Raw genomic sequence first — 23046 nt, 5'->3', positions numbered from 1 at the left:
TATCACAAATAAAGGCCTTCAAACGTCCTTCTGCGTGTTTCATTGAGTGATCAAGTTCCCAAAATAAATGAACTTTTCAATAATAGTCTAATTTATTGAATGGGTCTTTAAAAATCTGAGTAGGTTACAAACATTGCTGGTGGTTGTGTCTGTATCATAAAACGACTCCGTGGCCCTAAAAGATCATATTGGTCCCAAATGTCAGCAACGACTGCTCCTGTTATCAGTGTGAGGGTGAAATGTTGAACATTATTTTGTCATATTGCAACATTTTGGTTGGATTTGAAAAGTCCAGAAAAGTTAGAAAGAACAATGAATCACCAAAATTGCTAATATTGCTTATCTTTAACAATTCGACATTAAGTCCACAAGATAAAATGGAGTAAAAGAATAATAAACCTTAAAGAGGCTGGCTTAAAAACCTACATTGCCTCAGTTGAAAAACTTAGTTTAAATAATCAGAAACGTGTAAAAACAATAACTCTACTTTAACCTAAGCGCCTTTGCTGTTTACTTTCCTGTTTCTTAAGGGTTAGGAGCGTTAGAACTTTTATTATATTGTGCTTCCACACATTATTATTATTATTATTATTATTATTATTATTATTATTATTATTATTATTATTATTATTGTTATTATATCTCTATCCCTTTAAACATACACAGTTAAAGAAAAAAGAATGGTCCGGATTAGCTGTCTTCTGTTTCCATGGAAACCAGACGCCTCGCTTTCTCAAGCGACTGAAAGACGCAAGCAAAGTCCAGACGACGCGGCTGTCCAACAGGACTCAGAGGTAACTGGTGAACTGGTTAGACTGGAGGCTTTTACTGGAGTTATCATGGAAAATGTTCCAGTTTCGGCCGACGGGAAATTAGCTTACCAGCACTTCCTGCTCTGTTTTACGCGGAAGAGCTTTTGACAAAAAGGGAATAGAAACTTTTTATCTAAAATCTGTAACAAAACAGGATCTAAAAACTTTGTACTGCTGCTGATTGAGTTAAATGGCTGGAGATGTTCACCGCCTTAACATTTACGGTCAGAAAGCCGAGCAGAGAGACGCTGGAGTCAGGGAAGAGATGCTTTGAACTTCCTTCTCTCTCCGCATCCACGAAGCCTTTTCAACTCCCCTGGGATTGGGGGTCAAAGTTCAGGGATTACTTGAGATTTTCAGATGCTAATCAGTTGTAAAAACAATACGTTGTTTCCGCGGTTCGCATCATAGCAACTATCTGAACCTTAAAACTGATTCAGCAGAGCTGGTGGAAGCAACAAGGGTGCACTTAGTTTTTCTGTATTGGCAGTTAAAGAAACTTTATTTTCTAGAAGCCGAAACTTCAAATATCTCTGAGATGCAAACCCCCCCCACCACCACATTTTCTCCACCTTTAGTTATTATTTAGATGCCAACAGTCAGACCTCTAGCTGTACAGGTCTGGATTGTTCAGTTAAGCTTTTAAAAATATTTTCTTCTGGATTATTTTTATTCTACCAAAGAAGGTAAAAATAGTTTGGGTCAAAGGGTGAACATTTTACCAAAGGTTTAATAAAATGAAGATTAAAAATTGATCAGCAAAGAGACTGGCAAGGTTTTAAAGCAGAGTTTGTGAATGATTTCCAGGCTCAGCAGTGATGTCACTTCCTCGGGAAGCAGAACATGTAAGGTCATGCAGCAACCCTGGAAACCCAGTTTTCTCCTGCATCATCAGCTCGAAGGTGAAGGAAGGGACCCTGGGGAAGATCCATCCCCAGAGCGTCCTGTACAGAACCACGTCAGGCGACTACGGCCGGCTTCCTCCCAGCTTTGAGAGCGCCCCCTGCAGCTACCACCCCAAGACCCAGAGCTTCACCCGCCAGATGCGGCTGGGAGGAATGTTTCATGGCTGCTCCATGAACACGGCACTCGATAAAACCCAGCTGTGTCTGCAAAACACCATCTGAGCATGCTCAGACGACCAGCCGTCGGCCACAGCAGCAGCTCCTCTTCCTCACTGACAATAACTTAAGATAGTAGCGGCTGCTTTGTTGGTGTGACAACATTTGATATGTAATTACTGAGTTAGATATTAAATCATTAAAGTGAATCCAGCTTGGCTCTGACTCATTGGAGGATTTCATTCTGCAGATTAACACAAATGTCCCTGGAAAACAGCATTCCAGGTGGGAAAATCTGAAGTTTTAAATCAAAATCCAACATGGCTGCATGTTTATGAAACACCCTGAAAAATTAACAACAAAAACATATATCCAATAAGAATTAGAAGAAATGTGACTTTTCATCATATTTGTATCTGACACCTTGAAGGATCCTGAGGAAGAAGCTGCATCAGCAGCCATGTTGCTGCTGATGCAAATGTGTTGCAAATGTCTGATTTTAAAATCTCACTTTTAACATTTATTTACTTGTACTGTTAATCAGAGAATTAAAACTTTTTTTCTTGCAAACTTACAACTTTTTGACAGAGAACAACCAAGGTTTTTCTTGTCAAAATGTTAAATTAATCTCAGAATCAGAGTTTTGGTGAAAATGTACTCCTCTGTGTTTCATTTGATCTCCTGGCCCTCATTACTCCCTGTGGGTTTTACGGGTTTCCCTTAGAGCCAAGATCATCAACATGTGACTTCATGCTTGCGCTCCGTGTGACTGCGCCACCTGCTCTGCTCCCTCACACCAGGAACGACTTCTCCTCCTGCAGGAAACTGTTCATGTCTCAGAAATAATCACACCTTTGTCTTCATCTTGCTGCTCATTCAGTGATAACGTTACATCTGGGGCCGATGCCAGCATCTTCATGCTATGCTGATCCGTTCTGGTATTATGGTGAGAACACATTGTTCGGTTATCTGACCCGGCTTGGACACTCTGGTTTCTTTCTTCATGTCCTTGCAGTAAACGTACTCTGGGTTTCACCTGAACACTGGGCAGTTACAAAAGTTTTTTCTCTGACTGACAAGCACACTTTGGCAGACCCCTTTTACATTTCTCCAGAAATCTTCTAGTTAAGAGTTACAATGTTGAGCCAGAAATGTTGGTACCCAGATTCCTCATGATAAAAGGTAAAGACTGTCTTTCAGTCAGGACGTCGTGTGGCGTAGTGGATGGAGCGTGCGACCTGGACACAGAGGCCTGACGCAGCTTTAGGGGTATTTAAATACAAGCCACTAGTGTCAAAAGATTCGTTAGAACTGAGTGAACAAAACAGATTTCTGGAGTGACAGTTAATTGTCAGAAAGTGCTGAAAAATGTTCAAAAGCAGGACTTTGATTTATCAAGACAGGAAGTCATAATCCCAACTAGAACTGCAGGTGTGGACAGGTTCCCAGTGTGGCCTTCCTCCATCAGCGCAGCGTTACCAACTCTCCAGTTCATTCAGTTGCTTCAAATATCATCTGTTTCTGCCAGGGTGAGGTGAACCGCAGACTAACCCCAACGCCCTCAAAGAAAACACAACCGCAGGAAATGGCCTTAAACCCACGAAGAAGATGGCGCAAAGAGCTTCCACCTCATCTGTGTGAGCTGATGAATAAACTGATAGCGGATGCATCTTCATTCATTCAGCTGTTTGACCCTTGGAGCTGCAGGTGGATCTTTTAGGTGCAGCTTCTGCTGTTGGAACAAATGCAACCAAAATAAAAATGGAGAGGAAAAAGGTTCAGGAAGCCGAGGGGCAGGGAAACGATTCATGGAGATGATCAAACCTCTGACAAAGAAGCTGGAAGAGATGATGAACACATGTAAAAAGTTGGAGGAAGAATCATCAGTAGCTCTGGCGAATTATGCTCTGAGAGAGATGGAACATTTTCCGGTTCTGCTTGTAAAGGTGGAAGAGTAAAGGCAAGACTCTTGTACTGGTCTTAGTGCAAAACACAATTCTTGATCTGCTAGCACTCTTCGGTTCTTTCCAACCCCTGAGTCAGATGAAAAGCTGAGAAAGTCCATCATAGACTCAGCTGATCAGAGTGAGAAAGTTACAAAAGATTTTGTAAAGATGAAGCAAAAACTCAGTTTACAGGAGAACAATCAGGCCCTGATGAGCTAGCTGATCTGTTTTCTTATAATTACCTTTTTTATTGCATTTACAGTTACAGATGTATATTCTGTACAGTCAGCTTTTTAAAACAAAGTATCAAACTCTTCAGATCAGAACAGGAAAACTGTCCTTCACATGTAAATATTGTAAATATTATAGTAATATCTGTTAACTCAGATTGCTGAGTTCAGAGTCCATAAATCAGGCTTTTTAAAAATGTTTTATTAAACCCGACATTCAGTTCAGTCAATAGATCATTTAAGGTAAGGTAAGGTAAAAAACTTTATTAATCCCATAGGGAAATTAAGATTGTCTGTTGCTCACACATTAATTCACATCCACACGCATTAAAAGTGGTCTAGTAAAAGAACTTAAATACAATAGATACATTAAAAATGCTAATTGCTCCGTCTCCCTCCCTCCTTTAATGTTTTCACGTTTTAAAATTCGGTGAGATTTGTTTTTATTTTCTGATCATATAATCAAATAAAGTTATTTGAATAATTGATCTGGTTAGCTTCTTCCTCATCTTCTCTGTAAGTTTGAATCCGCCTCCACCACCAGGGGCGCTGTCTGGTTCTTTATCAGATTTATCTGAACTGGGTTACGTTTCAGAAACAGGCTGGTTTCCATAAACATCAGCTTCTGTATGTTATTTTTATTATTTTTTTGTGTCCTGTTTCCTGTAGTGGGAAATTTTATTATAAAGTAACACCTGCTGATTGTGTCATGCCTTTATTAGTGCATGAACTCTCACCATATGCACCTGGATGTTTTCTTGCAGCTGCCGGGGAGTCAGAGCTTCTCTCCCTCGGGTTGGATCCTTCATACAAAAAACTACGGGAAGCCGTTTGTAGAGTAACACAGTAAAAACCGTTGAAAATAATTATTTATACATGTCACAATTTAAAGATTTAGTTTACAAACTAAATATTTAGCTTTAAAATTTAATATTTAGTTAGAAAGCTAAATATTTGGTTTCCAAATACCTATTTATTTCTAACTAAATATTTAGCTCTTAACTAAATATTTACTTTCCACACTAATCATTGAATTTACAAACCAAATATTTAATTTTCAAACTAAACATGGCTAAATATTTAGGAACAAGCTGAATATTTAGCAAATGTACAAATTGGTTTGAACGTCGGAACATCAAAAATATTTAGCTTTCTTGCTAAATATTTAGTTAGCAAGTTAAATATTTAGTTCATAAGATAAATATTTAATTTAGAGGGAAATATTGATTTTTGAAAGCTACATAGTTAGCTCAGACTTAACCATTTGGTTGAGCACTAAATATTTAGCTTAAAAAACAAAATATTTTAATGACGGGCTAAATAAACCAAATTATTGCTGTATTTTTTGTGACTAAATGTCAGCAAGTGGCACCCCGTAAACGAGACTGTGAAAAGATCCTAGCGGAAGTCCGCCTTTCTCCTCCCTCATTCCTCGCCTCCACAACAGAAGAAGAAGAAGAAAATGAGGAGCAACCTTTTAGCTGCCGACGCTACGCGGAACTTAGCGAGCAGCTAGCTGTGTAGCCTGCCCGCTGCTGGAATCTGGGGGTTTATTTGAACTAACAGAGCCTTTCGGTGCTGCAGTCTCCACCCAGCCGGTGTGAATGTCCCGCAGAGCTTCCGTAAAGTTTATTATCACCTTCAACTGGCTGTTTCTGTTGCTTTCTGACAGGGAAAACGGAGGAGTGTTGAGCTAGGCTAACAGTTAGCAGGCTAGCTTTCTAACCATTTTGTGCTGGATCCAGTTCGCTTTAAACCGGCTCATACCGCAGCTCTGTGAGTATACTTTTAGTTTTAAATCGGTGAACTTTAGAGTGAAAATGATGAGTTGACGTTTATTCGGTTTGGTTTTTATTTTGTAATATAGGCTAGGCTGTCGTGCTAGCCTAGCTGAAAAGCTCTTGTTTATTAACAATGTTTATTTATAAAATATAATTTTACCGATCAGCTACTTCACGAACATCACCCAGGTTTCCCCCAGAAAACTTGCTAGGCCTGGTGGTTGGGTGCTCGGGCAGTCTTTCATTCAGCGGCCTGCTTGGTTTTATGTCTAAAGTTGACAGGAGATTTGAAAATATCACTTGATGAGTATGTGTTATTGGAAGATTGGAAGATTATTATCTGAACGCCAACTCTAATGTCTTAAAAATGCAAACATAAAAAAAAAAGAAGCAATGCTTAGCCTGGCGGGGACACAAGTAAAGCCTGATGGCCCACCAGGCTTATAATACACTGGGGGAAACCCTGGTCACTGTTCATGGTTAACAAGAGCCCCACAATTTTCCTCCAGTAAATTAACAGTAATTCTTATAAGTGAAATTATATCACAGTGTTTCTCAACCTTTTTTTATGCCAGCCCCCCCTATCCTTTATCCAGGTCCCTTACCGCCCCCATCAAAGCATTTGTAGGCTACTTTGCACTGAATATTGTTTTATTATTAATATTACTATCACTGTTGTTGATGTTTTGATTTTCATGGTTGTTTCTGGAGTTATCGTCAAAAATAATTTCCCAGAGAACAAAAAGCCATGGGAATAGAAATCATTTTCACAGGTGTCGATGAAAAATGCAATGAACATTCAACTTGAAATCTGTAGGCCCAACAGCAGCCAATCAGAGTGGAAAAAATATTCTTATTCTTTGTCATTTTCTAGATAAATATTCCACAAAATGATAAAAGATGAACAACATGCCAGTTTAAACTTTGATCTATTTACAAAACGACTGAGCTCTGCAGCATTAAAACATGGATAGAACTGTAACTACATTAATCATAGATCTTCTTCTCTTCAGTGTTTCTGGTGGTGCAGCTCTGTGCTGCCTTCAGGAGAATGGGACATCAGAGCATCATCCATAAAACTTCACCCACATGGCATTTAGTGTGCAAACCAGAGCTTTTAGTGGAAAAACTAAAGTTCCTTTTAATGCCATAGAAATATGAGACAGAAACATGGATTATATCTTTATATAGACCTGTCTATTGATTATAGATTAATAGTTTTACTGGACAGAAATTACAAAAACTAATCTGGTTCTTAATCAAATCCTGATGAGTTAGATTGAAAGTGTCATGGAGTCATCAGCCTCATGACATTAACACTGACATGAAAAATAATATTGAAGAAATAAATATATCAAATCTAATTAAAAACATAAATAAGTGATCAATTCTTTACTGCTATGATCTGTCAGATATATTTATTCTCAGTACTAGATGTGGTCTCAGCAAACCCATGGCACTTCAACAATATTATTTTACCTTTTATCTGGAAATAGTGTCTGTTTATTCTTGCCATACAGTCTCTGTATTAATTATTGCTCTAAAGGTCTTGCCATACCAGTTTATTCCTCTGTATTTACTTTAGTTTCTTAGTTTATTCTTGGATTTTGTTCTTCATTCATTTCCATTTAGTTTCATTTGTTTAAGAGAGGTTTAAAATAAACCTCTGTTGGTTTATTGCTATGTCCACTTTAGTTTCTTTCCTGTTGCTAGATTTATTTTATCGTTTATTGACCATCATTAATCTTCACTCATCACCTGCTGCGCCGCTTAATCATCATGTGTTTCACCTGATTTGCCACTCGTATTGATTTTTCACTATTCACCGCCAGATTCTCTGATCCTGATTCACATCTATGTCCTGGTTCTCCCGTTTCGTCTTTTTTTTTTCTTTTTCTTTTTTCCCTAAGGCACGGAGCGGTCGGAAAGCACATATCGATGGAGAAAAGCAGACTGACGTTTGTCGGGGTTGGAGGGCAGGAACATCGACCTGAATAATATGTAGTTGCGCCCCTGAGCTGGTTTAACGCTGAACTGATGCAGTGAAGCTACCAGTAGCAGGAGAACGAAGCTACACCAAAAGCTACAAACACTGAACAGAAGAAGAGCTGCCATTGATACAGTTGCAGCCAAGCATGTTTTAATGTTACACAATACAGTTTTAGCAAGTTGCTCAAAGTCTAAACTGGTGTTGTTGTGCATTTAAGAAGTAAAATTTACCTTTGACCAAACGCCCCCCAAAGGAATTTCAGCGCTCCCGTTTTGTAAAAATTTCCACCAGCGCCCCCTGCTGTCCTCTGAACGCCCCTGGGGGGCGGTAGCGCCCACTTTGAGAAACGCTGTTCTAGAAGATCCTTACAGAACTTGAATATAAGTCTATTTTTCGTTGCACTTTTAGAAGTATTATTTTATAATTTTCAAAATGTTTCAGTTAAAAGCTACTCTCTGTATCCCAAAGAGAAACTAGATGCTTAATAACTCATGTCATCCACGTATCTTAAGACAGAGGGCAGGAAAGAGCTCCAGTAGCAGTCAGTCTTGCAGTGAATCAGGAGAAGTCTCTGACTAAACACAGTTGCTGTATGACATTCTCATGCTAACAGCTCAACTGGATGTTCTGAAAGGGTTTGAATTGGATTAAGATTTAGCTAATTGATAATATGAAGAACAAATATATTTACAAAGCAAACTGATGCAGTTTCTATACAGAGCTTTAAAGATCAGCTGTACTTTTTGCCAGTAGTTTCTCATGTTTCTTGTTACGATGAAATGAATGTCTAGAGTTTCTCCTGCTCTGATTGGTTCTTATCTCTGCAGCTCAGAGATCCAGATGAAGCTGTCCTCCTGAACCTGGTGCCCTCAGTGATGTCCACAGCTCGTGTCGCTTCAGGCTCCGCCCCCTGGCGTTCCGTCTAATCGGCCATGTCTTGTTGAACCCGACCGATCTCCTCTAGGCAACAGAATGAGCGGCACTGCTGACCTCACCCAGCCCACTGAAACGAGGAGCCCCAAACTGCGGCTCTACAAATGATATGATAGTAGCTGCCTGGATCACTTTCTGTGCCTGTAGGAGCCTTGCCCAGCTGCTGCTGCTCCTCTCCCCTTCGGCGTCCCCGGCCCGGGAGACTCTCGCCGCTGCCCGCCTCGGTGCCATGGGCAACAGCTGTGTGTGCAGAGAGGACAGCGACCTAGAAGACCACCGCCACGACTCGGCCTCCAGATCCACCCGAGGTCAGGCCCGCCGGGTCGACCACGGCGCCGCCGTTGGAGCTGACTCTGCTGACAGAAGCAGCCGGCCTAGAGATCCGGTTCGGCCACCACGCCGAGGCCGCGGCCCGCACGAGCCCAGGCGGAAGAAGCAGAACGTGGACGGGCTGGTGCTGGATACGCTGGCTGTCATCAGGACGCTGGTGGACAAGTAAGTCTGGAGACAGGAAGGCGGGTCCAATCAGGTGAGCTGGAAGGAACCAGGCACCTGCAGGTCAAGAAGGTCGGTTCCCCCCTTGAGGTCTGGCGCTTCCCCCCTTGAGGTCTGGCGGTTCCCCCCTTGAGGTCTGGCGGTTCCCCCCTTGAGGTCGAGTGGTTCCCCCCTTGAGGTCTGGCGGTTCCCCCCTTGAGGTCTGGCGGTTCCGCCTCATGTCTGGTGGTTCCCCCTTTAACGTCGGGCGGTTCCCCCCTTGAGTTCTGGCGGTTCCCCCCTTGAGGTCTGGCGGTTCCCCCCTTGAGGTCTGGCGGTTCCCCCCTTAGGGCTGGCGGTTCCCCCCTTGAGGTCGGGCGGTTCCCCCCTTGAGTTCTGGCGGTTCCCCCCTTGAGGTCTGGCGGTTCCCCCCTTGAGGTCTGGCGGTTCCCCCCTTGAGGTCTGGCGGTTCCCCCCTTGAGTTCTGGCGGTTCCCCCCTTGAGGTCTGGCGGTTCCCCCCTTGAGTTCTGGCGGTTCCCCCCTTGAGTTCTGGCGGTTCCCCCCTTGAGGTCTGGCGGTTCCCCCCTTGAGGTCTGGCGGTTCCCCCCTTGAGGTCTGGCGGTTCCCCCCTTGAGGTCTGGCGGTTCCCCCCTTGAGGTCTGGCGGTTCCCCCCTTGAGGTCTGGCGGTTCCCCCCTTGAGTTCTGGCGGTTCCCCCCTTGAGGTCTGGCGGTTCCCCCCTTGAGGTCTGGCGGTTCCCCCCTTGAGTTCTGGCGGTTCCCCCCTTGAGGTCTGGCGGTTCCCCCCTTGAGTTCTGGCGGTTCCCCCCTTGAGTTCTGGCGGTTCCCCCCTTGAGTTCTGGCGGTTCCCCCCTTGAGGTCTGGCGGTTCCCCCCTTGAGGTCTGGCGGTTCCCCCCTTGAGGTCTGGCGGTTCCCCCCTTGAGGTCTGGCGGTTCCCCCCTTGAGTTCTGGCGGTTCCCCCCTTGAGGTCTGGCGGTTCCCCCCTTGAGGTCGGGCGGTTCCCCCCTTGAGTTCTGGCGGTTCCCCCCTTGAGGTCTGGCGGTTCCCCCCTTGAGGTCTGGCGGTTTCCCCCTTGAGGTCGGGCGGTTCCCCCCTTGAGGTCTGGCGGTTCCGCCTCATGTCTGGTGGTTCCCCCCTTGAGTTCTGGCGGTTTCCCCCTTGAGGTCTGGTGGTTCCCTCTGAGGTCTGGTGGTTCACTCTGACGTTGGGCGGTTCCCCCCTTGAGGTCTGGCGGTTCCGTCTCATGTCTGGTGGTTCCCCCTTTAACGTCGGGCGGTTCCCCCCTTGAGGTGCTTCTGTGATTCTCCATCTTGGTTCTCTTACTGTTCGGTTCATTTCCTGCCTCAGAAGCTCTCACCGTGTTAAACCTGCAGGTCTGCGGTGCGGCGTTAGCAGGAGTTTCCTGGTTTGTGGTGGCGTAATGTGTTCGCAGTAGGACTGTACTGGTTCTGATCTGTTGCTTAGCAACTGAGATGCTGAAGAAGAGCAGGGAGGGAAATGCTTTCCTGCTTTTCCTCGCATGGTAACAGACCTCTTGAGGCTCACTGACCCCAGATGGGTTAGAACAGTGTTTCTCAACCTTTTTTGGGCCAGCGCCCCCCAGCCCTTATCCAGGTCCCTCACCGCCCCCCACAAAATAAATTTGTAGGCTACTTTACACTGACTATTATTTTATCATTAATATTACTATCACTATTGTAGATGTTTTGATTTTTATGCTTGTTTCTGTATTTATCATCAAAATAATAATAACAAAAAGCCATGGGAATAGAAATCATTTTCACAGGTGTCGATGAAAAATGCAATGAACATTCAAGTTGAAATCTGTAGGCCCAACAGCAGCCAATCAGAGTGGAAAAAATATTCTTATTCTTTGTCATTTTCTAGATAAATATTCCACAAAATGATAAAAGATGAACAACATGCCAGTTTAAACTTTGATCTATTTACAAAACGACTGAGCTCTGCAGCATTAAAACATGGATAGAACTGTAACTACATTAATCATAGATCTTCTTCTCTTCAGTGTTTCTGGTGGTGCAGCTCTGTGCTGCCTTCAGGAGAATGGGACATCAGAGCATCATCCATAAAACTTCACCCACATGGCATTTAGTGTGCAAACCAGAGCTTTTAGTGGAAAAACTAAAGTTCCTTTTAATGCCATAGAAATATGAGACAGAAACATGGATTATATCTTTATATAGACCTGTCTATTGATTATAGATTAATAGTTTTACTGGACAGAAATTACAAAAACTAATCTGGTTCTTAATCAAATCCTGATGAGTTAGATTGAAAGTGTCATGGAGTCATCAGCCTCATGACATTAACACTGACATGAAAAATAATATTGAAGAAATAAATATATCAAATCTAATTAAAAACATAAATAAGTGATCAATTCTTTACTGCTATGATCTGTCAGATATATTTATTCTCAGTACTAGATGTGGTCTCAGCAAACCCATGGCACTTCAACAATATTATTTTACCTTTTATCTGGAAATAGTGTCTGTTTATTCTTGCCATACAGTCTCTGTATTAATTATTGCTCTAAAGGTCTTGCCATACCAGTTTATTCCTCTGTATTTACTTTAGTTTCTTAGTTTATTCTTGGATTTTGTTCTTCATTCATTCCCATTTAGTTTCCTCTGATTATTATTATCCTCTCTTGGTTTATTGCTATGTCCTCTTTAGTCTCTTTCCTGTTAGATTTATTTTATCGTTTATTGACCATCATTAATCTTCACTCATCACCTGCTGCGCCTCCTAATCGTCATGTTTCACATCATGTGTTGATTTTTCACTGTTCAGCGTCAGATTCTCTGTTTTTATGCCATAATTCACATCTAGTTCATCGCTCCGTTTTATGTCCCGCTTCTCCTGTTTCAGAGTTTTGCGCGTCTTTTTTTTTTTTTAACCCCTTATGGTGCAGGGCGGTCGGGAAGCGTATCGATGGGGAAAGGCAGACTGACATAAACCTTTTAAAACAACAGAAACAATTTCGGTATTCTGATTATTGAAATTTAAAAGTGCTGTGTTGTTCTATCACCCCCGTTTCATACCGGACCTTACAGCTCCGGTGTTAAAATGAACGCTCTCTATCGTGGTGTCACCATGGAGGGATTTCTTTATTTAAATGGGTTCATTTTCCAGAGGGACACACAGTGAGGGTATCGTGATTTTAGCTACCAGTAGCAGGAGAACGGAGCTGCGCCAAGAAGCTAACAGAAGCTAACAAACACTGAATAGAAGGAGAGCTGCTATTGATACAGTTGCAGCCAGACATAATTTAATGTTACACAATGAAGTTTTACCAAGTTGCTCAAAGTCTAAACTGGTATTGTTGTGCATATAAGGTGTAAAGTTTACCTTCGACCAAACGCCCCCAAAGGATTCCCAGCGCCCCCTTTTTGTAAAAATGTCCGCCAGCGCCCCCTGCCATACTCTGAACGCCCCCTGGGTGGCGGTACTGCCCACGTTGAGAACCACTAGGTTAGAAGGTTCTGGTTGAACTGTGACCAGGTGTTAGTCACAGTTCATAGTTTCTGTTAAGGTGCTGCATTTAATACCTCTGGAGATTTGTAAGCGCTGCTGTTCAGGCATCTAACCTCCCGTTGTGCCTTTTACCTCTGATGTTTTTTTTTATCTCAGCTGGATGTTCTCCTTTCCCAGCAGAGTTGGACCAGTTCAGCCCAGTTCAGCTGTGGGCTGTTTGAGCAGTTTCCAGTCAGCATCAGCAGAAAGCGTCGCCTAACCAGAGCAGAGCGTTATGGGTCGGATCCAGCAGCACCGACTCTTGTCTGTCTTCTGTTTGGTTCACTGGAACCTAGGCTTATTATGCTAATGCTCCGTCAGGCTTTTAGCTCCAAAGCCGTTCATAAAACACACATTACTATTATATCCTAGGGTGGGATTTCAACATGTTCATTTCTATTTATAAATTACAGACATATTAAAATGTTTAACGCAATTAATCTTTTATTTTTACATACAAAAGTCCAGAGCCAGAACCATAAATGTGACGGACGAGCTACATCCTCTCGCAGCAGCGACTCCTCTTGCTTCATTGCTGCTTCTGAATGATCTGATTGGACGATGGAAAAGACTGCTCTTCTGTTCAAATTGTGCTAAAAGGAGTAAGCCTGTCAGAAGCTATGCTAGCATGAAATAGCATCTCAATGCTAGCATGTAGCAGCTAATGCTAATGTTAGTGTCCACAGTCCAGATTTCTAAAGAAGATCCATGAACGATCAGAGAAACTCTGGAAAGGTGAACGGATAGAAAAACATTTTTGCTCCAATATGATGAAGAACCTGAAGATTAAAAACTACAGATATTTTTGTTGCTGAGCTCAAGTTGACATTGATTCAATAATTTAGCAGCAAAAAGGGGGTTTTAATTCAAATTGCTGCTGATTTAGTCGATTATATAGTTTTTAAATCAGTTGTGATTAGTTACAGGCACTGAGGTTACCTCTATTAAAAGTTGGATAGATTTCCTGCAGTTAATTCGGGTGAAGTGCAGGATGTTCACCTGTGATGACATGTTTTGTGTCTTTCAGTGACCAGGAGCCTCCTTATTCCATGATCACGCTGCATGAGATGGCGGAGACCGGTAAGTCGCTTACAGCAACACATGAGCTTCCATCCTGATCTGTGACACGCCGTCATCAGATGCTGACTTGGTCCTGATGATATTGTTCAGATAAAAGCTGGTTTAGGTATTTGATTGGTTCCTGGATCTCAGCAGATCCTCTCTGGACTGAAACATGTCTGCTGCCTCGCCTAGAATCTTCTTCGTTCTGTCTGACCTGATCCAGACTTTTCATTTGTTCCCCTGTCTAATGTCTGCGTGAACTGCATTAGATGTCAGTAATCCAGCAGGATTATGAGATAGTTTTCCTTTAACTGTGGGAATCTCTCTGCAGCGTTTGTTGGGTGGAAGTTTGGGTCGACTCGACCTGAAGAGACGGATGAACGTTCAGTAGCAGCTCCCTTCCTGTTGGGTTCCACCTCATTTTAATGTCATTAATCTCTGTCTCTACATGGATTTAGTAGTTGGCTTATATTTGCTGAGTTTTCCTCGGGGCTGTGCGGCTGGAGGTTCTGTCCATGGTGCCGGTCTGTGTTCCTCTGGTGCCGAAAAGCAAATATTTTGTTTAGTCTTTTCCTCGTTCTTTTGTCATGGCCTCCTCTCCCGCCTTTACTTTTCCGTGTGCATCGTTATGTTAATGAGGAGAGCTGCCTTCTATGTCAGCTCCTCTGCTATTGGCCAGTAGAGCTTTGGAACCAGCGTCACTGCGTCAGACGTTGTGGGGCGTAGTTATTTAAAATATTGAATATGACTTGGCATTTTAATCGAGGGCTGAGTGTCTCATGTAAAAGCATGAATTACCACTTTTTGGTATCAGTTGGTCACAAGGCATTTATTAACATTTGTTTGACAGGAGTGAAGCGCTAAGGAGGGAGCTGGAGATCGGCTGGCCGAAATTAACGTTCATAAATCGGATCAACCTTGAGATAAACGCCGCTTGCTCGGCGGATATTGGAATATCCAATATCCAACTCGAAACTAACGTCACTGCAGTCAGTAACACAATAAAACCACCGGGATGAAGTTTGTTTTGGTCTGTGGCCTGCACCCTAACCCCCATAGCAAATGAGGTGGGAAGTAATTTATGCCTTAATGAAGAGGAAATGCCTGTTTTCAGGATCTATTATGTTCATTGTAATCAAGAACGAGGACAAATTACTCATGAAATTTCATGGGAAACTAAAGCAGCAGATGAGAAATTAGAACATGTTAATTTAATAAACTGGAACTTTTTGTTGTTGGTGTCTTGACCAGCTGTGGTCATGAACACATTTAAAGAGGTTTTGAGTTAAAATCTGGTTATTATGCAGTTTATTCCCTTCTTTATTAATGATTTCACTGCTGACTGTTTTCTCCCAGACGACGGTTGGCTGGAGGTGGTCCAGTCTCTGATTCGAGTGATCCCATTGGACGATCCGCTGGGTCCTGCAGTCATCACCCTCCTCCTGGATGAGTGTCCTCTTCCAACCAAGGTGTGGAATCTGGAGTAATCTGCATCCCAGGCTGTTTCAGGCATCAACAATAATCAGGAAGATGCCCGTCTTCATTTTCCAACCTGCCTTTGACTTTCTGTTTCATTTACTGTTTAAGTACATGAGCTGTGTTGGAGAATGAGTCACTGCTGCTGAAATGTTTGAGTCATGATCATCTGAGCGGTGCTGTTATGTTGCGCCACAAAACTTGTGGCATTATGTGGCGCTGTGTGGTCTTTTGTGGCGTTATGTGACAATCTGTGAATGTTTTGTGCCGTTTTGTGTCGCTGTGAGGTGTTATTTGGCGCCATGTGACGTTTTGTGGATCAACGGCTGTTTTCCTTCCAGGACGCTCTGCAGAAACTGTCGGACATGTTGAGTCTGAGCGCTACGGTGGCCCAGCAGGACGCTCTGAACCCGGCTAAGCACAGAAACACCACAGCCGTCCTGGGCTGCCTGGCTGAGAAGCTAGCAGGTACGGTCAGATAGCCCGGCTTCCTGCAACCAGGGGAGTTTGAGCGCTGCTGAACTTTGACCTTATATGCTGTTGGTAACTCTTCATTATTACTCCAGTTACCCAGCTGCTTTCCTCCTCCAGGACCAGCCAGCATTGGGTTGTTGAGTCCTGGAACCCTGGAGTACCTTCTGGAGAGCCTGGTGAGCGCTCTCTGTTTCTGGGTCAGAGGTCATGCATAGTTAGTCCCACTGCATGCTGGGTAATCAAGCAGGACCAGTTGGGACATCACTCCATCCAATAATAAGTGAATATGGTCAGACTGTTGAATGTTTCAGGGGAACGTTGCTGACTGGTTGTGTCTCCATGCAGAGCGCCGACTCCCACCCGACTGTCATGCTGTTCGCTCTCATCGCCCTGGAGAAGTTCTCCCAGACCAGTAGGTGGAGCCGACTCATCCCCGATCTGATCCAGCAGAGAAGCAGTTCATGCAGAGGATTTTAATCTTGATAGTAGGGCTGAAACGATTCCTCGAATGATTCGAGTACCTCGATTATTAAAATTCCTTGATTAAAATTTACCTGCCTCGAAGCTTCGTTAATTTATGTTTTATCATTTAGCGCGCCGTGTTCCGGCCGGAACATTATTTGCGTTGCGCGTCGCTCTGACTTCCGCCTCTGAGTTGTGACGAAAGCTAAGTGTTAGCGGCATAATGTCCAATCTTCAAGTTCGGCCCGCGGGGATTTTATTGATTAGTGATAATTCCGGGTTTTCATCGTTTTCGGGGAACCAATAATCATCCTTAAGATGACCGGAGCGATCCGGGAGTCCGGCAGCCTTTCTGCTCCGGAGCTGGAAGCGAACGGCGGGAAGAAGCTGAGGAGGATTTCTACAGGCAGAGACTGAACACGGCGGGCGGCTGATGCTGACAGTGGAAGAGCAGCTTTAGGACGAACCGCACAATAAATGTCACATGGCTGGTAGATGAGTTTCTGAGTGACGGACGGAGGAGCCGTAAATATCCCGAATTGCCCCCCGGTCTTACTCCGCCTGCCCTCCAACCCCAAACCCCCCAATCCAGGAGACATTTCCCGTTTTGTCAAACCCAAAGCTTGGCAGGTTTGGGACAAAGTGAGAGTTCATCTGTTAAACTCGCTGAAGATGAACAGAAACTAAAAACTGGATCATTTTTATCAGCGTATCTGTGAGCCTGGCTCTTTATTATTACATTGGATATAATTTCAGATCTTTGTGTAACTTTTCTTCAGGTTAACTTAGAAAGTGAGCTGTTATTGTTACAGGTTAGTTTCTAAACTACAGAAAAGTAACTGTTGGGGAAGCTCAAATGTGAAAAATTGGACTGATATTGATATCTGATAGTAACGCTGCTGTTAGATTTACTAATATTTCATTTTCTAAATGTATTTATCCGGTTACTGGATTAATCGTAAGAATAATCGATAGATTACTCCATTACTAAAATATTCGTTTACAACAGCCCTAGTTAGCACGTCTGTTCAGTCGTCTGGTTTTCTCCTGGCGTCCATGTTTGTTTTCAGCCTAGAATGAGATGAGGTGATGCTGTGCTGCAGTTTTCATCCACACTCCGGGTTCAGTACTTTCCTTATTGTTCATGAACATTAAAAAACATTCCCTGTTCTTTAATGTTCCTTCACAACACGTTGAGACATTTTCAACAATAAAGCAACAAGATAAGAAAATCCTCCCTGGACCTCGCTGCCCATCGCAGCGTTTCTCGTCCAGCAGTGTCATTTTCCATATATGGTCAGAACCTTTTGCTCCGTTAGGCTCAAACTTTGATTTAATGTTTTTATGACGTCTTGTTGACCAAACTGAACTTTAAAAACATTGTCATTTAATTCAATCAGAATAATTTGTTTGTTTTACGGTGAAAACATTTGCTGGAATAAGAAGTTTTTTGGTTTTTATTAAATTAGTTTCATCATCTTGTTTCAGGTGAGAACAAGCTGACTGTGTCAGAGTCGTCCATCAGTGATCGACTCGCTGTCCTGGAGTCGTGGGCAGACCACCAGGACTACCTGAAGAGGCAGGTCGGCTTCTGCTCACAGTGGAGCCTGGACAACCTGTGTGAGTAAAACTGTGGCGCGGACCGGACCGGACCGGGATCAGAAACTAGACTCTAAAGTAGACTCTGCGGAGTGACGTGTTTCTCCTGTGTTCAGTCCTGAAGGACGGCCATCAGTTCACCTATGAGAAGGTGAACCTGAGCAGCATCAACGCCATGCTGAACAGCAACGACGTCAGCGAGTACCTCAAGATTTCCCCGACTGGATTGGAGGTCAGTCTGGGTTCATTAGAGTGGAGACGGGATTTCTGGATGCTGACCTCTAGTTAACCTCTGGCTGATCTCGGGTAGCTAAGGACATGAAGGACAGAGAAAGTCTTATGCCACCAAAGGTCAGCTGAGGTCAGGGCCTGTGTGAGGTTGGATCCCAGCAGTGCTGATGTGAAACGGCAGCTGATTGGCTGCAGTGTTGCATATTTTGCACATGCTGATGTTGGGTGGGTTGTGAATCAAGCGTGTCAGCAGCAGGTCTCTCAGGCTGCAGGTCTGTCTCAGCGGTTTCAGCTCGCTAGCCGAGCGTTGTGAAGCTGCTACTGAGGCGTTTATGCAGATTGAGGCCTCTGGTCTGCAGAGGTTGGTCATCAGTTGAAGGTTTTCCTGTGTTGTGACGTTTTGCAGGCGCGGTGCGACGCCTCGTCCTTTGAGAGCGTGCGCTGTACGTTCTGCGTGGATTCGGGCGTTTGGTACTACGAGGTGACCGTCGTCACATCGGGGGTGATGCAGATCGGATGGGCCACCAAAGACAGCAAGTTCCTCAACCATGTAGGTAGCAGATCTGTGCTGCGCCTCGGCCTGCGTCGCTCTGTTTAACGGCGCTTTGCTCCCACAGGAAGGCTACGGCATCGGAGACGATGAATATTCATGTGCTTATGATGGCTGCAGGCAGCTCATCTGGTACAACGCTCGCAGTAAACCTCATTCTCATCCCTGCTGGAAGGAGGGTGAGCCTCACGTTTAGCGTTTCCTCAACTGTCTGATTGTCACCAACCAAAGAACATACCAGCTGATGGCTGGGTTGATCTCAGCACTCAGCCGCTAACTGGGCTCGCTTTGAGTGAAAACAGTGAAATCGTTTTGTGAATTGTCTGCTGCAGGAGACGCCATCGGCTTCCTGTTAGATCTGAACAAAAAGCAGATGATCTTCTATCTTAACGGACACCAGCTGCCGCCAGAGAAACAAGTCTTCTCCTCAGCCACGTAAGTTTCAGCGCTGCTTCCCTCATCGCACACAGGAAGTAACGCTTTGAGCAAAAACATCAATAGAGACCATTAAACATTTCTGATTAAAATGTGCTGTAATGAAGCCTTCGGTAACACTTTATTTGAAGGGGGGTGAATAAAACTGTCATAACACCTGTCATGAAATCATTACTGTTTAAACTTTACCTTTAATAACATAAAGTTACCTAATTTTTAAAGTGCAATCAGTAAAACTTTTATAACAAATTTATATTAGTAATGATTTCTTGGTTAATGTCAAGTTGTCATAACAGACATTTTGAATAATGTCAACTTTGTATTAAAAGTGTCATAATTTACCAAATGACACTTTATGACAACAGTCATAAATATTCATGAAGGCTTATTCATGTTCATGACAGGTGTTATAACATGTTTATGACAGTCTTATTCACCCCCCTTCAAATAAAGTGTTACCAAGCCTTCTCTCAGGTTTGGAGTGCTAACTTATATTTAAGTAATCAGACTCATTTACAGAAACATAATCATCCTGTGAGGCATAACTAATCAACCTGTTGATCACAGATCAACTAGTAAATTCTGAGGTGGATCTGCTGCTCAATAAACGTCTTGGAATGATTCATTTTTCTGTTCGGTCGTATTTATCTTCATGCTTTTAGGTTGTTAATGTTTCCTTTGTGCTGAGGGTCCAGCGGTGGGATGAACCAGTTAGTCGGCGCTGGTTCCTCTGGTCCAACTCGTTTCCTGTGGTTCTCCTGCAGGTCGGGTTTCTTCGCCGCCGCCAGCTTCATGTCCTACCAGCAGTGTGAGTTTAACTTCGGGGCCAAGCCGTTCCGCCATCCGCCCTCCGTCAAGTTCAGCACCTTCAACGACTTCGCCTCCCTCAAGCCCACCGAGAAGATCATCCTGCCAAGGTGAGCCCTGCTGCACCAGGGAGTGACCTCTGACCCCCATCCTGTGGCCGCTGCGGCTTGAGCGCTCTGTGTTCCTGGTTGACTAATGATGCTTGCGTCCGTCTGTTCATCCTGTTGTCATGGAAACGGTGATGATCGGTCATTTTGTTCCCCAGACATCGGCGTCTGGCCTTACTGAAGCAGGTCAGCATCAGGGACAACTGCTGCACGCTGTGCTGCGACGTCATGGCGGACACGGAGCTGCGGCCCTGTGGACACGGGTAAGACTGCAGACCTGAGGCCGGCTGCGGACGCAGCGGCTGCTGCGTCCGCAGCAGCCGCATCACTGACGCTCTCCCCCTCCCGGCAGTGGGATGTGCATGGACTGTGCCTTACAGCTGGAGACGTGTCCGCTGTGCCGCCAGGAGATCCAGACCCGAGTCAGACTCATCGCTCACGTCTCCTGACCAACTTCATGCTCTTCCTCCTCCTGCTCCTCTTCCTCCGTCCTGATGAAGATGGCGCCGTGTTTCCCTGAGGAAGAGGAGGGGAGGAGTCTCCTCTTGGTGTTCTGATCTGGAGCGGATCCTGACAGAACCAGAGCCTCGTTGAGACAGTCCTCAGAGACCTGAGGATCCCTCCTGCAGCTGCAGACTCTGCAGTCGGCCTGCACGGCGTCTGCTTGTGTTTAAGCCGTCTGCAGGCTGCAGTATTAAATCTGAGGTACAGACACGTTGATTCCACCAATATGCTAATTATTGTACTCTAAAGGTAGCATTTAATATTTCCTCCACGGCTTCTGTCTTTATGAATGGCCCAAAAACTCTTTGTTTGGCTTTATGCCACATTCTGCCGCTGATGAATTTTAAGGTTATCATTTATATTCCAAACTCAGTTTGTCCTGCAGCCAGGAAAGGAAACTCTGAGAACTCCTCAAGCTTCTGGGATTTCACCCACATTCAACCCTCCTCTGTAGAACAGCGCCGCCGCTGGCTGGTCTGAGAACAGCGCCGCCGCTGGCTGGTCTGAGAACAGCGCCGCCGCTGGCTGGTCTGAGAACAGCGCCGCCGCTGGCTGGTCTGAGCGTCAGGGTTTCGGTTCTCTCCAGAAATCGTTTCTGCTGTTGCTTTATGGATTCAGCTGCTGGAAATGTTTCCATGAAGCTTTCAGGGTTTCATCAGATCGGATCTGGAAACAGATTCAACTGAAGCAACTAATAGGAACCGAAACATGTCAAGATGCTTCATCAAGTCACCTTGTTTCCTCCAAGCCGAGGGACACGGCCTCCTCCCCGAGTCGTCTCTGGGTTTACTGAGCTGGCTTTCACAAACAGGTTCATGTACTTTTGGATGGCAGAATGTGTTTCAGGAAAAGTTGTTTGTACAACCAAACAAAGCGCTTCAGTAGGTTTTGAAATTGAACAGTGAATCCTCAAACAAATCCTGCAGAGGCAGAAGAGTTGATGGAAACCCTGGGAGAAGACGACGAGTCGGCACCTTAACGTGGAGCAGAAAAAGAATCTGACTGGTTGGAAACCAAGTTCAGAATTGTAAAGATTAATTTGTGACTTGTATTTAAAACGTTTATAAAGGAATTATGATCCGGAGTTCCCAAAGATGTGATTTATTAAGAAATCGTTGTTTCATGATTTGTGATATTTGTAATAAATGTATGTTTATGTGATCTCTGTCTGTCTGACTCTGGTTTTCCAGCTTCAGCAAAACACAGATCCTCAGGAGATGCAACGAGTTCAAGGCAGAAATCTGGGCCAAAACAACAGAACCTCCAGGTTCTGCTCTCGGATCTGAGTCTGGGCTCCTTTTATCAGCCAATCAAATTTTTTTGTATAGCGTATTTCATCAGCAAGGCATTTCAAAGTGCTTTACATCAAACAAACAGTCATGCAACATAGAATCAACAATTAAAACGTGACATTAAGTCGATGCCATCATTAAATTGATCACGTTTCAAACCCTGAGCAGGTGGGTTTTAGTCTGGACTTAAAGGAAATCAGTGTTTCAGCTGTTTTACAGTTTTCTGGAAGTTTGTTCCAAATTTGTGGTGCAAATGTAACAGTTATGGATTATGCAGCTAACTGCGGCTACAAAAGCAGCATCAAAAGAGAGTCCTTCTAGGGAGCCTGAGGCGTGAATGAAGACAGGAAGCAGTGGTTTGAGTTTTGGTGTATACATTGGTGATTTTAATAAAAACAGACAATTACAAATGCACAATGAGAGACACATTGACTTAGAATAAATAAATTCCAAAATCACAAAGTTCTTTGTCCTTTCTCCTAGCTCACCATCTTCAGATCCAGATAGGGATCTGATCCAACCGACCTTCTGAAAGAGAGTGGGGCGTACTAAACCACAGTCAGCTGTGGTAGTCCCGGTGACGGTCCAGGTAACCAACACCAACAATTCAAGGGATTAAATCAGCAGATGCAAAGATTTGGATGAATTTTCCAGGAAGACACCAGCAGCAAGACAACCACAGTGGAACAGGTGATGAAGTTCAAACTGCACGCTGGAGGCTTTAAATAAGCTGGCAGAGTTTGGGGCAACACAGGAAGTGGGCCCACAAAAATAAAAGTCATGACTAATTGTGGGTTACACAAGCTGAATGCTGCTTCTGCTCGTTTGGTTCTGGTTCTGGTTCTGGGGATGCAGAGCAGAACCAGAAGATCTGAGGGGTCTGGAAGGTTGATACAACTGTAGATCTTTAATGTATTGTGGTGCTAAACCGTTCAGTGATTTATAAACTAACAGTATTTTACAGTCTGTTCTCTGAGCTACAGGGAGCTACAGGTGTAGGACTGTAGATCTGGTGTTATGTGCTCCATCTTCCTGGTTCTAGTCAGAACAGCAGCTTCTGGATCAGCTGCAGCTGATTTGTTGGACAGACCTGTGAAGACGCTGCTGCAGGAATCAGTGTGGCTGAAGATAAACGCCTGGATGAGTTTCTCTGATCTGAGACATCAGCCCTCTGATCCTGGAGATTTTTCAGGTGGTAGAAGGCCGACTTTGTGACTGTCTTTATGTGGCTCTGAATGTTCAGGTCAGAAGTCAGACGTCAT

The 23046-nt window shown here is 44.2% G+C and overlaps 2 protein-coding genes across 3 annotated transcripts; both read left to right on the top strand.

Moving 5' to 3' along the window:
- Positions 1-668: 668 nt before the first annotated feature.
- On the top strand, positions 669-2091 carry pierce2 (piercer of microtubule wall 2). Its single transcript, XM_014973360.2, has 2 exons — positions 669-794; positions 1620-2091. Exon 2 carries the CDS (start codon positions 1631-1633, stop codon positions 1937-1939), a length of 309 nt encoding a protein of 102 aa, XP_014828846.1. The 5' UTR covers positions 669-794; positions 1620-1630; the 3' UTR covers positions 1940-2091.
- A 3384-nt stretch (positions 2092-5475) lies between these two features.
- Positions 5476-22408, top strand: rspry1 (ring finger and SPRY domain containing 1). Of its 2 annotated transcripts, XR_015762990.1 has the most exons (16): positions 5476-5825; positions 8648-9248; positions 13813-13865; positions 15204-15316; positions 15665-15791; positions 15915-15973; positions 16143-16209; positions 17748-17879; positions 17975-18090; positions 18496-18639; positions 18707-18818; positions 18972-19074; positions 19839-19991; positions 20147-20251; positions 20341-20693; positions 22268-22408. XR_015762990.1 is itself a non-coding variant. In XM_014973361.2 (15 exons), the coding sequence occupies exons 2-15, from the start codon at positions 8863-8865 to the stop codon at positions 20435-20437; spliced, it is 1767 nt and encodes a 588-aa protein (XP_014828847.2). In that variant the 5' UTR covers positions 5476-5825; positions 8648-8862; the 3' UTR covers positions 20438-21653. The 2 variants fall into 2 exon arrangements, 1 of the variants encoding a protein (XP_014828847.2); XM_014973361.2 differs by lacking the exon at positions 22268-22408 and having other exon boundaries at positions 20341-21653.
- The last annotated feature ends 638 nt before the right edge of the window (positions 22409-23046 follow it).

This window comes from Poecilia mexicana, unplaced genomic scaffold (genome assembly GCF_051168715.1).
Source record: "Poecilia mexicana isolate PSO_F unplaced genomic scaffold, ASM5116871v1 scaffold_6, whole genome shotgun sequence".
NCBI classification, from domain to species: Eukaryota; Metazoa; Chordata; class Actinopteri; order Cyprinodontiformes; family Poeciliidae; genus Poecilia; species Poecilia mexicana.
This window is presented reverse-complemented; position numbering and strand designations above follow the sequence as displayed.

Coding starts and splice junctions, on each gene's coding strand:
- pierce2 (XM_014973360.2), top strand. CDS start 1,631: ATGTCACTTCCTCGGGAAGCAGAACATGTAAGGTCATGCAGCAACCCT.
- rspry1 (XM_014973361.2), top strand. CDS start 8,863: ATGATAGTAGCTGCCTGGATCACTTTCTGTGCCTGTAGGAGCCTTGCC. Junction 9,249..13,812: donor ATCAGGACGCTGGTGGACAA/GTAAGTCTGGAG, acceptor TGTGTCTTTCAG/TGACCAGGAGCCTCCTTATT. Junction 19,075..19,838: donor CAAGTCTTCTCCTCAGCCAC/GTAAGTTTCAGC, acceptor GTTCTCCTGCAG/GTCGGGTTTCTTCGCCGCCG.